The sequence below is a fragment of the Phoxinus phoxinus genome (assembly GCF_949152265.1).
Source record: "Phoxinus phoxinus genome assembly, chromosome: 8".
Lineage (NCBI taxonomy): Eukaryota > Metazoa > Chordata > Actinopteri > Cypriniformes > Leuciscidae > Phoxinus > Phoxinus phoxinus.
Genome location: NC_136883.1, coordinates 24,174,593 through 24,188,574, shown reverse-complemented (window position 1 = coordinate 24,188,574; position 13,982 = coordinate 24,174,593). Strand labels below are relative to the sequence as shown.

The 13,982-nt window shown below is 37.5% G+C and overlaps 2 protein-coding genes and 1 long non-coding RNA gene across 3 annotated transcripts in view; 1 reads left to right on the top strand and 2 right to left on the bottom strand.

The window, feature by feature from the left end:
• LOC307002544 overlaps positions 1-2,510 on the bottom strand; it is a 35,673-nt gene extending 33,163 nt beyond the window's left edge. Inside the window, exons 1-3 of the long non-coding RNA XR_013798493.1 lie at positions 2,405-2,510; positions 433-453; positions 235-324 (exon numbers count right to left, since the gene is read on the bottom strand). This is a non-coding gene — a long non-coding RNA (uncharacterized lncRNA). The remainder of the gene's footprint in view (positions 1-234; positions 325-432; positions 454-2,404) is intronic.
• The window catches only part of grm3 (glutamate receptor, metabotropic 3), a 31,817-nt gene continuing 20,331 nt past the window's right edge, over positions 2,497-13,982 (top strand). Inside the window, exons 1-2 of the mRNA XM_079620255.1 lie at positions 2,497-2,549; positions 10,690-11,300. Coding sequence (XP_079476381.1) covers positions 10,842-11,300 — 459 coding nt within the window. The 5' untranslated portion in view covers positions 2,497-2,549; positions 10,690-10,841. The remainder of the gene's footprint in view (positions 2,550-10,689; positions 11,301-13,982) is intronic.
• The window catches only part of elapor2a (endosome-lysosome associated apoptosis and autophagy regulator family member 2a), a 66,894-nt gene continuing 64,070 nt past the window's right edge, over positions 11,159-13,982 (bottom strand). The window contains exon 27 of the transcript XR_013798491.1: positions 11,159-11,321. The gene's annotated coding sequence lies outside the window, so the exon portion shown is untranslated. The remainder of the gene's footprint in view (positions 11,322-13,982) is intronic.

Here is a 13,982-nt window from a genome sequence, read left to right as displayed (position 1 = left end):
ATTAAAATAGCTCTAAATAGCACCAGATCAATGTTCTCTGGATTGGAAATAATGTCAGAATCCTTTCTGGTGCAGTACAATAAATTTCAAGAAGGCTGAAACAATGGACCCGAAAAGACTAAGATATGCAGAGTCAATGCTGCAGCGCAACGCTCGCTGATATTTATGGTCAACTCATGGAGGTGTATGGATGCAACATTATGTCCTAGAATTATATCCTGGAAATATACTTACATGACCAACGAACGCCTGCGCTGATACATTGCGCTGTGGCACATCCTGAGTTGCGAAGGTGGCTCATGTCATTTTCCAATGCTGAAATGTCTAGATCACATTTCAAAACAAGAAAAGCAGTACATATTCTTGTAAAAAGAAATGTAATCTTATTTTTAGTACCATTAAAATTTTTAAATTCTGTGATTATTTACTCACCCTCACCTGGTCTTCTTTCTTCTGTGAAACACAAAAGGGAATATTAGTTTATTTAAAATAAGTGAATCAATAAATCATTTTTATTGCAAAGTATTAAAGATTAAAAAACAATAAGATTCACCCAGTATAGCTTATTTGGTCACACTTTAGATTATGGTCCAATTTTCACTATTAACTAACTATTAACTATGACTTTTGCCTTAGTAAACTTCTAAATACTGCTTATTAATAGTTAGTAAGGTAGTTGTTAAGTTTAGGTATTGGGTAGATATTTAATAAACAGCCAATATCCTAGTAATAGGCATGCTAATAAGCAACTAGTTAATGGTGAGAACTGGACCCTTAACTAATGTGTTACCGCTTATTTACTGGAAAAGCCCTAGTACATTCAGCATAGTTCAGTTTTGGGGTAGCAATGAACAGGGGATTCAGAATCTGCCTTAAAATTCCCTTTCAGCGCATGTTGAGTGACTGAAGCAGACTACATCTGAAACGAGATGTTAAACATAGCGTAACACACATCTCTCCTAGACTGGAATGAAGACTTTCTAATGATAGTAATTACTGACAGCGATGGCTTGGCAGGAGGGATCACAGTTTGACTAGAAAAAGTTTGGGCATGTAGCCCAAAACGAAACTAACTACTTTTTTAGGAGTCTACTGATGATTGTTTCAGGAGATTGATCTATTTTGTGTGTGTGTATGTGTCTAAATAAATGATGTGTTTTATCAGCTTCAGTCTATGGTTCCTGACAGCGCTTCTCTAAGTCGCCACTGCAGGGCCACTTTCCCCGCTGAGTCCCAACATCCTGACATACACTTTATCTCTCTGCTCTCTCCGGCTTCTCTGAATATCTTAATCCATAAAATGCGATTAATAGCAAACTTACTCAACACCATTTTGTATCTCAGGAAATGTGGTTTGCTTTCAGATCATGCAAAAGTCTTAATAAAACACGTTGTGTAGGTCACTCTGTCTTGCAGGACTCGTCCCCGTGCACGGCTCTCTGGATTTGCTGCGTTTGGAGTTTTTCCCGGCTATACCTCAGTGTCGGGTTTATGGATCAGTGGCTTTACAGCTGTTAGAAGAGCACTTTTAATATTTAATTGTGTCCCTCCCCTATGGCATCTTACAAAAGGATTCAGCAATATAATATAATATAAAATAATATAAATACTACTGTATGTGTCATCAAAACGATCAACATATTAAACTGGAATTTTACAATTTGTAAAGAAAATGTTGAATCAATTCAAGTTACCTTTATAGCGCTTTATACAATACAGATTGTTTCAATCTAGCTTTAAGGAAAGCTTGCACATTTGAGATAGATTTTATCTCTTGATTCATGTAGATTAATTTGGAAAAAGTTAATTTTTAAACATTAAGTAAAATAAAATGTATCAATATTTATTAAGGGTAAAAAAAATCTATTTTACTATAAAGTTAGCTATAAACTACAGTGAACCCTCTCATTTACGTTAGCCTACTCTAATATTAAATGTTAAAATTAACAGAGTCCAAACTAAATTCAATTGATATGTATTAAAATGTTTTAGTACTGTATAAATATATATTTGATTTAATATCCAGCACTACAAAAAAGTAAAGGCTACAACTTTGCACATAAGGCAGTTTTTATATCAATCTTCCATGTGAATTAGTTTTTTCCAATTCGTTGAAATATAAACATTTAAGTGGTGGCAGTCTTGAAAATTTGTTTTAATGACAGATAGATTTGGGCAAACAAAACATACATTACCTTAACAGGTAAATAATGAATCTATAAATATAGTGCACATCTCGAGTCTCTAGTTTAGCTAACTAACTGACACTGAATGACTTCCTGAGGTAGCCTAAATGTATCAGTATGACGTATTTACAAGCTGTTTTATTGTCTTTCATCGGTTGAAACATGAATACATGAGAGATTATACATTTCAGTAAATTGTTCTATATCTTTCAACATACCTTTCTGTTCTGATGTTCATTCATGTGTATTTGCTATAGGCTAGAAGTAAAGTGGAAGTGGCCAAATGTGCACGTGCGCCCCAGTGTTGTCGGTTGAACTGATGCGATCCATCACGACACAGCAAAAACAAGAAGCGTCAAAACGGTATTTATTATTTACATTTCTTGATAACAAATTATAAAAAAATGACACAATTTAAAGGTGAAACAGTTTTTTTTTTTAAGTAACAAAGCTTGATGTGATTGTTGAACGGGAGGCGAGCTAATGTTTCATTCACTCATTAAAGGGATATTTCACCCAAAAATTACATTTCTGTCAATACTCACCCTTATATCGTGAGAAGTACACTTGTGATTAACAAGCTGCACAGTTTGAGGTATCATTCATGTCTGCTGTATGAACAAAGCAGGACTATTTACACTCCAAACTGTAATTTCCTAAAGCATGCATCACCATGGTCATATATGGTTAGGGATTAGGGATTTGAACAAATCCTTTACCTTAAGGTTGCTTGCTTTAACACTAGCTTTTGGCATTTAGCACTATACAAAACTCAAACAATTTACAATACATTTCAGAGACCTTTTTGCACAACAATTTATGCAGCATCTTCAAGTGATTTGAGATTGAACCTACTGTCTTTTAATAAGCAGACCAGAGCCATTAAGCTACAAACATCCTAAACACAACCGAGATTATTTTAAAGCATGTGAAACAAATGAAGAGCTCTCTGGCTCTGAATAGCTACTTCCTTTAGCGGGGGTTGATGGTCATGGTCCATCGGGCATGTGAGTGTGTTGTGGTGCCAGGTTTCAAGCTTAGTATCACCCCCCTCTATGAAGAACTCAAGTGGATCTTTTAGTCCTTCTTAACGATTCGCTTCAATAGTGGGAACTGTGAATGCATTCCTACAGAAACTCTTATAACATACAGAGACATAGAACACAAACAAATACTTTGAACCTAACCTTAAATATTAAACCTCTGTGTTTAACTCGTCGTACACGTTTACCGCTCAGACTTTTGCTTGGAGAATGATAAAACAGGTGAAAAATATTTTAGGATTGTAATATTGTATTGTATTTTTTTTAACTAGACAAACATTTCAATAAATACATTTGGCAAAAAAAAAAAAAAAATCTCACAACACATTAGCAGCAACACCCTAGCAACTACCTACTGCTAACATATCAACCACATAGCAATGGGCTAAAAATGACTCCTTAGTAAGAGAACACCTTAGTAACTGCATAGCGACACCCTAGAAACAGAAACAGTCAACAGTCTCTATGACATTCTGTTGTCTACATAGTGCATTAGTTGGTGGATGCTATGCAACAAAGCATCCACCAACTAAAGTGCTAGCAATCATGTAGACACCAGAATATCATAGAGACTGTTTTCAGTAAGCAACCACCCAGAACACCCATTGAGGTATTGTTTAAACATTTTTGTTCAAATATTTTTGTATTTTTTTTTTGGAAACATTTGGCAAAAAAGCAACCACCCATAACACCATAGCGGTACTAACACTAAGAAAAAAAAAAAAAATATATAATATATATATATATATATATAGGCTATCACTTTAAAGAAAATAATGTCGCTTTGAGGAAAAAAATATCTGCCAAATGCCCTGACTCTAACCACCTTAACTATTGCATAGCAATGCCTTGGCAACCACAGAAAACCCTAACACTAGCAGCAAGATTTTGCACAAGCAAGCACCACTCACCCCATTACAGGTCAAAGGTGAGCCTGAAGTCAAGTGTCTGCCATAAAGGCCCAGGTTACCTTCAATTTATGCGTTCCACTCCGTCTCACGTTCATTTCAGTAATTCTCTTCTGGCCGTGAGCACGGAAAGACGCGTTCGGTGCGACAAATTTGGGCTACACACTGGCGGGGTGTGCGGATGTCCACGGACCTTGCTGATGACTAAAATGACTTCATACGGACAGTGGACGGCCAAAGTATATTTTGGGCTTAACAACAGTGAGAATTCAGTATCAACCCAGATCTTTTCTAAAAACAACAGACCTAACAGACGAATTGTACATGACCTCAACTAGATCAACACACGGTGACTTTAAAGAGATTCAGATGACAACAGAGGTTCTTAATGAGCTGTATCTGGTATCAGACACATCAGTGAGTGATACGTCCTCCATGCGTAATTTTTCTTCCTCTTCATTTCTAAAACCATGCGCTGGCTTAATGTAGTGCGCAGTGGTAATGTCCTCCCTTGATCTGCTTTGCTGATTGGCAGATGAATCGATTGGCATGCTGGTTAAGACTCTCCGGTGCCTCTTTTGGTGCGTTTCATCATCAGAGGAGTTGCTCAAAGAAAGGACGAGTCATCAAAGCCTCTGGTGCACATTACAACATTGCAAATGGGAGTTCTGACAGATGATTGGAAGATGTCAAATGTCTCGGCCAATCATGAGCTCTCATTTAGCTGCGGTAAAATGGTATTTGCTTGCGCTACATGCTTAACTGAATGTGTAAAATATTTTATTCTAAAAATGGTAAAGTCGTCTCGTTGGTTCAGCTTTAAACTCTTGACATTCTAGGTATAAAAAAAAGGAAAGTTTTGGATTTTTTTTCTTCCTGATAACAGCAAAAAGAACTTAAAATACTATGGGCCCTATCTTGCACCCAGCGCAAATGACTTTGTACACCGTATGTATCATTCCTATTTTGCACCCGACGCACAGCGGACTATTCCCTCTACAGATGCACGTCGGTAAATTAGGGAATGAAATTACGCTTCCAGGGGGCGGTTCAGCAAAAAAAGGGGATGTGTTCCGGCGCAAACGTTTCCTGCTGTCATTTTACAGTTTCAGAAAACAATTCCGCCACAGACCAGGAAAAACCTAGTCTAAAGTCGGTGGCGCAATATTCAGGTGCTATTTTAAGGGCGCATGCTTGGCCATAATGTAGCGTGTGCACAACGCACATACACTTTGCTTCTCTCATCTACACAGACGCAGCAGTTCATATTTTTGCAAACCATACATAATTACAAGGAAAAATATTACCACACAAGGGAAATCATTGTGGTGTCCATGAAGATGTGAAGAAATAGGCAAGTGGGTTGTCCGTCAAGAACCAGGAAACAAAATTCTGAAGACTGCGAAATCACTATACCATCATGTAAGTTGCGTTCGCAGGCAAATCCGCAGGCAAAAAAAAATAAAAAAAATAATAGCAATCCGCCATGGAACAAGTGCGCCTGCTCTTAAAGGGAATGTGAGATGACACTCTGATTGGTTTATTGTACGTTACGCCCAAACCACACCTATGAGTGATGTAGCTACTTCAGACCAACCCATTTTAGATTTGAGTCGGCGCAAGAGTCATTTATCCCGCCAAATTAACAAAGTTACTTGCGTTTCGCGTTTGATACTTACGTTTCAGATCGTTAAAATAGGGCCCTATGTCATTATTGGTCATGCAGATAATAGTAATGCATCATTTGTAAAGGGTCTATTGTATTTGTATACACTCATAATATCAACAAAACTTTGTGCTTTTGTAAAATAAAGAAAACAAACAGAGTGTGCTTGCTGTCATCTCAGTCTCCGTGAAATTCTTTCTGAAACACGTCACGAAAAAGAACCGAAACTCAGCGAATACTTGCCACACAGACATGAGAAACTTGTCTATAGAACGCTGTCTACTTTTAAATGAAAGAACAAAAAAAGAACAACAATTATTCTCTGATAATGTAATCTGTATGAAATCAACGAGAGATACAATCTTTCCCATCTGAGCTCATTAAGCACAAATGTCAGGGCATGTCAAAACATCTCCAGGGCCCCAAACCCCCCTCAGACCCCAGAGGGTTAAAATAAATCTTAGCAAGTAATCATTTTACATTTATATATTTATAAACACAGCTTTGCTGGAAAAACAATGCCTTACAATATATACTTTATCATTTTCAACCCATTCTAACTGATGCTTCCACCATCCATGGTACCATAAATCATTCTCACAATTTCAACAATGCCTCATCTGTGTAAGCCAGCAACATAATGTTTTTGGTGACATATTTAATTTACAGAAACAAAGCTACAATACATCACAGAAAAGCAAATGTTTAAGTTTGAAAGGCATAAAAACACACGCACATGATCAACAAACTTAAAACACAGTGACAACGCAGCACTGGCAAATGACAGTTCCGTCAACCGGTCTGAAACGCTCTCACACTCGCGCCCTTACTGTTGAGCCCTGCTATTATTTCTGAATTCTTATACAAGCACAAGTATGCAATTTAATAGAAAGTATGCTGTCCCAGGAGGATCCAGACTCTCTCCAATAAAGACTATTTCCACATAATTGCACCACTACAAAAGAGTTCTTCTTTAAAACACGTTGCAACACACTCACTATATTCTCTGTGTCTCTTGAAGCAAGCAAAACAAATTTCATAGTTTTCACGGATGAAGACAAGCATTGTTATGAAAAAAGGATAGCGTTAGTATTTTTTCCATTCCCTTTTTTGGCACAGGAATTTGGAATTGATTTTTTCGAGCTTGCTGTTTGATTTAAGCATGCTGTTAAGGAACTGCCTGCGAGCAAAATCCAATTAAATCCTGAGCCTCTCTGCACCCCAAAAACGCCCCGTACCACTCTTCTGTCCTACCCCTTTTAACTAATTAACATGATTAGCCAAGAGGAACTGCTTAAAGATAGGCTACAGAAGGTGTTTGAGGGAAGGAACGAAAATGCCTGCGACTTCGCACTACCGAGAAGTTAATGCAGTCGGGGGAACTATGTCCAAATCAGACCTGTTTGATATTGAGCATCTAGATTAATTTCACGACTAACTTTAAGATGTTCGAGGATTAGTTTGACCGCAGATTTTGTTGTGGTTCACTTTTTATGCCTCTGTACTGAGTTACGGCACTCATGAGAAAATGACCCAAGTGATGCACTATATGCACTATTTACAATTTGGTTTTTAATGAGAAAAACTAAGATTTTCTCTTTAAAATTCAGATGGTTATGAAATGCATAATTGCCTACTCTGATAACTTTTTTTTACATGCCAACACCTGTTCTTAAAATTAGAATCCAGCTTAGCAGAGAATGTAAATAATTCATTAGCACAAATTATGCACAGGGGCTCCCTTTGTGTACAATAACATACAGCTGGTTATTATTTTTCCACTGATTTAAGACAGACATGTTTACGGAGAATATATAATCATGGTTACATTGTTGTGCTCTGATTTTTAACAAAATGTTGAATGTGTGTCATGTTTAAAATCATCACAAAATAATGTTTCAAACCCATACCTCATTTCTGAGAGAAGCAGGATATCCAAGAAAATAATGCTGGACTTTTATCCATCGGGAATTGATTGGAACATGAAAACTGCTCTCTATATGACAGGTGGTCGGAGGAAAGAGGCTGGAAAAAAAGACTGACGTCAAACAAAAAGGAATGTCTTTTCAGAGGCAGAGAAAGTTATTACATTTAGATGTTTTTCTTTGAAATGATGTGCACTGATGAATCGTGCATAACTTCTTCAAGCATCTTTGTTCCATTTGATTGAGTTTTTTTTTTTTAAATCCCCATTATTTCCTCAGCATTTTAAATATGAAATTATCACAAACATAAAGAGACCTCCTTATTTTCTCATTCGCCATACAGAATTGAACTGAGAATGCGTTTTAAATTACAATTCTTAATGAATGTAAGAAAGTTTAATTAAAATGCAAAGAGATTCAACTGTAATATTTAACTAGAAACGTTTGACCAACTTTTAAATGTACACGAAAAAGCCTTGTTTAAACTTTTTGACAAGTTTAAAACCTTTAAAGTCAAGGGTTTGATGGATGGATGGATGGATGGATGGATGGATGGATGGATGGATGGATGGATGGATGGATGGATGGATGGATGGATGGATGGATGGATGGATGGATGGATGGATGGATGGATGGATGGATGGATGGATGGATGGATGGATGGATGGATGGAAAGTGCAACCCTGCTGGATACACAGTGCATGCCATTCGCCACATTTCAACTAGTGGATGATGTCTGACAGGGCCGCTCACACATTCTCCTCGCATTCTCACTCAGTTTGTGAGGGTGTGAGGGGGGAAGCGGCCTGAATTTCCTCTCACCCGGTGTGGCCACAGAGACTCAGTGTGCTAAAACAACACCAGTCCACTTCTAAAGAGTCCAAGAGTCTGTCATCAAAGCAGAAAGCACTCACCCTCCCCTCTCCTCCGGCCCTCCAGATCTCCCACTGACCTCTCAGGAGAGAGAGGAAGAACTCAAGCAAGTGGAGACGCTTTAAACCGGTGGCGGCAGCGAAGCTTTTGCCCAGCGAGAGCACCATTGTTGCTGTTTGGCTGGCAGACTGAATAACGGTGGAAGAAGATAATGAGGAAAGCTGCCGTTAGTGTGATGCTGCCAGAGGCCTGCGTGTTTTGCTTTGTGTTGCATTGCACGGTGGAGATAGCATCATTGCAGTTGAGTGTTATCCAGCCTTTGAGCCATCTCCTGGCCAGGCTGTGAGGCTTTGTGTAGCTGCCAGAGCCGTGGAAACCCAGCAAGCCATCTCGCACACCTCATAAATCTGCCCCCCATCGCAGCCGCCGCCGCCTGCGCTCGCCCACCCTTCTGCAAGCAAACGTGGAAGAGGAAATCAGATTAGGGACGTTTTTTTTTCCCAAGCCCTAAGATCAAAACCCAGGCTTAGATATCAAGGCTGCCTTTTGCACGGTTTCAGAACTTAACTTCAAATGGAGAGAGGCACATACCCGGCATCAGATTTGACAATTAGTGCTTTCCGCTTTGCTCTCTGTGAAGCTATTTATTGGGCGGCTAAATTTGTAGCATTTTCTATATGTTGTAGGTGCAGGATTTAATTAGGATTTCATATTTTTGTTATCTGAGCTCCATTATCGAGGGGGGTTAGTACTCCGCACTAACAAAGAAACATTAATACTCATTTGAGGATAGGAAGAGAAGAGATACTAGATATTAGAACATAATGGGTTTAGCATTACAACAGTTTCTCACCCAAACATGATTTTCTCTTCCAAATTCACCATATCGCTGTGTTTTTATTTTATTGTGTTTAAATTGTATTTACTGGCAGCTCACAAATTCAGAACCAGGCACTACCTGCGCTGGTCTTAAACGTCATAAAATTATTCCGCATAGTTGAATGGATTTATTCAAACTTAATCCAGGGAAACTAAGGGGGAAAAAATATATTGATTTAGATTACATAAAATTTAATCTGACTGTTAAGCAAAACTATTTTGAACTTTTTGTAAATTTAATTTCATTATGTTTAATTTAAATGTATTAATTTAAGAGTAATGTTAAAAAGTTGTGTTGCTTTAGGTCATTTTAATAAAGTAAATTGAACAAGCAGCAAATATTTTATTTGGCTGTAATTTACTATTTGGAAATCTGTTCAAAAGAGACCTGTGTATGTATTATATTGATCATTAGCTGAGTAGCGTTAATTCCTTTAGTGAATAGATATATATATACAATATATAATTTTATACCAATTTAAATAATGAAATAATAAATAGCACTATCAGTGAACAGAATGTTTTTGTTTTTTTCTTCAATCAGCTCAACAGTTGCATCTTCTGTCTGAGCTTCTGTGCTGATTAATTTATGTTTCTCATGTGTTTTCCATTCTTGAGAATCTGTTTTGACAAATCTGTTCATAAGGGTACGGAAAACGCGGAGGAGTTGGCGTTGTGTGTTGTTGAAGTTCGTTTGTGCGAGCGCGCCTGTTGGTTGCCTGTTGGCAAGTTGGTTTTGCAGATAAGAACAGAACACTGTGATTACAGAGAACTACTGTCACTGACCCTGCAAAGCACAGGAGAGCCCTGAAATGTCTAACGTTAAAGTCTCCGTCTCAGATTGATATTCTATACAGGTAGAGAATTAGCATTTTTCACCCACGGGTTCCCTCTGGATTTCCATCCGAAAATCCAAATAAATGAATAAATAAATAACTGAAATCTCCAAAAGTGTTTGTCATGATTACGTCACTTACATATTTTGCTTCTTTAGCTCAAATTAGGCTAACAACCACCTGTATTTTTTTCCACCTGTCTGGTCGAGTTTATGTGCTTTCAGTAAACAAACTTTCAAAATAGCAACTTCCTTTTTTTTATGAAAGAAGGGGTGTCCTACAGCAGCCATATTGAAAATGATGATTTCTCATATTTATATTTCAATGCTCACAGCCTGATAGTGTCTCCTTCTCTTTGTCTGTTTGTCAGCAGTTCAAAAGCTGAACCCAGTGCTGCGGATCTCCATGAGTAACCAGACAGAGCTCCCTGCTGCCCCTTCATGCCTCTGTCAGTTCCTTGACGCCCACCTTTCACCCTCTATCTCCCCACCTGACCGTAACACCTCCTCAATCTTCTTCCCTTAAATGATGTGGTCCGCGGTCCGTGCTCTGCTCCTGGTGATGCTGGGTGCCGAGATCCTGCTTTCCAGCGGAGACACTCCCCGCAGGGAAATTAAGATTGATGGGGACCTGGTTCTGGGAGGCCTCTTCCCCATCCATGAGAAGGGCATGGGCATGGACGAATGTGGCCGGATCAACGAAGACCGTGGCATCCAGCGGCTTGAGGCAATGCTCTTTGCCATAGATCAGATCAACCAGGACGTAGGTCTGCTGCCGGGCGTGGCTTTGGGCGTCCACATCTTGGACACGTGCTCGAGGGACACCTACGCTCTGGAACAGGCGCTGGAGTTCGTCAGGGCCTCGCTTACAAAAGTGGATGATACAGAGTTCATCTGTCCCGATGGTTCCTACGCACTTCAGGAAGACAGTCCGCTGGCCATAACTGGTGTCATTGGGGGATCTTTTAGCAGCGTCTCTATACAGGTTAGAACCAGTCAATTTGATCTAAAATAGTCATGAATGATACACAAAAAATTTACAAATAATTAATGAGGTAATGAGAAAAGCTTTACTAGATTTAACTAAACCAAAACAATTATTTGTTGGAACGTATTTGCACATGCTTATCAGACCACATGCATCAGCCTTTTCTAACAAGGTATTAAAAATATTACTATATTTCTACATAAGACCTTAACAATTGTACAATTTCTGCACTGTAAAAAAAAAAAGTCAACAACATATGTTTTACATTACTTTAATGATAGTAATTAGCAGTTATACAAGATTCAACTCATTCATAATTATTTTATAAATTTAAACTTTTTTTTTTTATGAATACAAATCACATAAACTAAATGGTCCATTCCGTTGTTCCATTAAAATGTATACAACATGTTTACTCACTTAAAATTCTTCTTAATCCATAACATGAATAATATATAAGAATTATTCAATTCAATTTGATGGAATTTTACTATACAATTGAAAATCTTAAAAGTGTACTTGAATGAATTAAACATAATAAATTGTTCCTTTAATAAATACATTATGGAATTCAACAAGAAATACTACTCTATTTTTATATTAAATTTAATTGAAATAGAATTAAAACAAACAGTTCTTTTTAAATCATGATCTAGTTAGTTAATTAAAAAAATGTGTTTCTAAAAATGATTTATATTGCTTTCCATATAGTCCCAAAACAAATGGATTAAATACATTTCCATTTTATAAATTTAAAATGATAGCAACAAAATGTTTCATTAGCTTATTTTAATTGAACAAGAAACAGAAAATCCAGTCTTTGTAGCATAACCTCCCTTAAGATCTTCAAGTTCACTTTTTGAGTACAGTCACCTAAATAAATCTCTTTTATTTGTGTAAAGTTTGGATGAATTCATTACTTTTACTGAATTATTTGCGGGTTCAGCTTTTGTGAATCACAAATTTGTTCTTTACCCTCCAGAAACCCACTTGGCAAAACAACACAGCTCTTTTTCCTGACCAACTATAAAGAACCCAATCCATTATTTAAAGGGCCGCCCTCAAATAAAACTCTGTGCCACCCCCGTTTCCATTCTTCGCCCCTGTAAATCCAGTTTGCTCTTTCCTTTCCTCATGTACGTGCACGGATTAGCACTGCAGCTATGCTATTGTGTGTGTTGTGCGTTGTTGCTTTCTAGTATCACTGGTGACAGAGCCATGGGAATTTGCATAATTTTGCATAACCCTCTCCCCATTTGTGGCTCAGCAAATGCTGACTTCCTCTATCAGTTCCAAAATCCGTAATCTGTCTAACCCTCCTTTCTTCTTGTTCCCTCTCTCTGTTTTTTTCTTGTTCTCTGTCACTCTTTTCCCCCCATCTCCCTGCAGTTTTATTTAGCGATATTGCTCTGTTTCTGGCAAATAGCTAAGAGAATTGTGACCTCACAGTGGTCTCTCTTTAGATAACCATTGTTATCCATTGCTCTCCTTTCATCGCCAACGACTGGGCATTGTTTTTTTCTCACGACACTGGCTGTTGTTTGACATCCCGCCTCCCTCATTCTGGCAGACTCTCTCTCTTGAGATTCTGTATACACTTCCTTATTCCTCCATATTCTTTTAAGTTACATTATTTTTTTAGAGTTCAAAGGGATAAAATAGGGTTACTTTCCAATTAACTGAAAATCAGTGTCATTTTTTCTTTTGGGGGGATTCCTCACAATAAACTAAGTTCAGACATTGCTTTTTCTTTACATCCTGAAATATTTTGTTTCTTTTCTTCTCATTAACTCTTTCTCCACCATTGAGATATTTTTCTGTCATTTATGAGACAGCGAATCCCCACCATTTAAGGAATTTTTCGGCTTTCCATGTTTTCACTGTTATACGGTGGGCGGTGCAAATATGTATCTTCTGAAAGAGAAGCACATCAAAGCACATGCAAAAAAAAAAAAAAAAAAAAAGCAGCAGAAACAAGCGATAAAGCATTGATTATGCACATTGTAGTCTTTGAAAAAACACGATTTTCTCAGCTTTTTTTTTTTTTTTTAAATGTTGTCTTTTTATGAAAATTACTCAAATTCAAGTGCTGGTTAGAAGAATAATGCATAAAGCTTTAAAAGCAGAGGCTCTGTTCTTTCTTTTGATATATTGCATGTTCAGATATTTATACAACAAAATATTATCGGGGCCATGACATTTTTTTGATGCTCGATATATCGGCCAATAATCGGTATCGGTTAAAGCTATCGCATCGGCCGATTGTTTAAAAACAGCCGATGGTCAAGGTCGATTATATTCTGTCAATCAAAAGGGTTTGGAAAAACGTCTCAGACTGCAACTCTGTGTGTGAAGAAAATCTCTCGTGCCGAATTTAGGGCAAGTTAACGCGAAAATAACGCATTAACAGTTCAAAAATAATTAATGCGGCTGTTAATGCGGCACAACTGTTTTCAACATTGATAATAATGAGAAATGTTTATTGCGCAGCAAATCAGCATATTAGAATGATTTCTGAAGAACCATGTGACACTGAAGACTGAAGTAATGATGCTAAAAATTCAGCTTTGCCATCACAGGAATAAATTTAATTTTAAAATGTATTCAAATAGAAAACAGTTCACAATATTACTTTTACTAATTTTTTTGAATAAATGCTGCCTTGATGAGTCTTCGAGA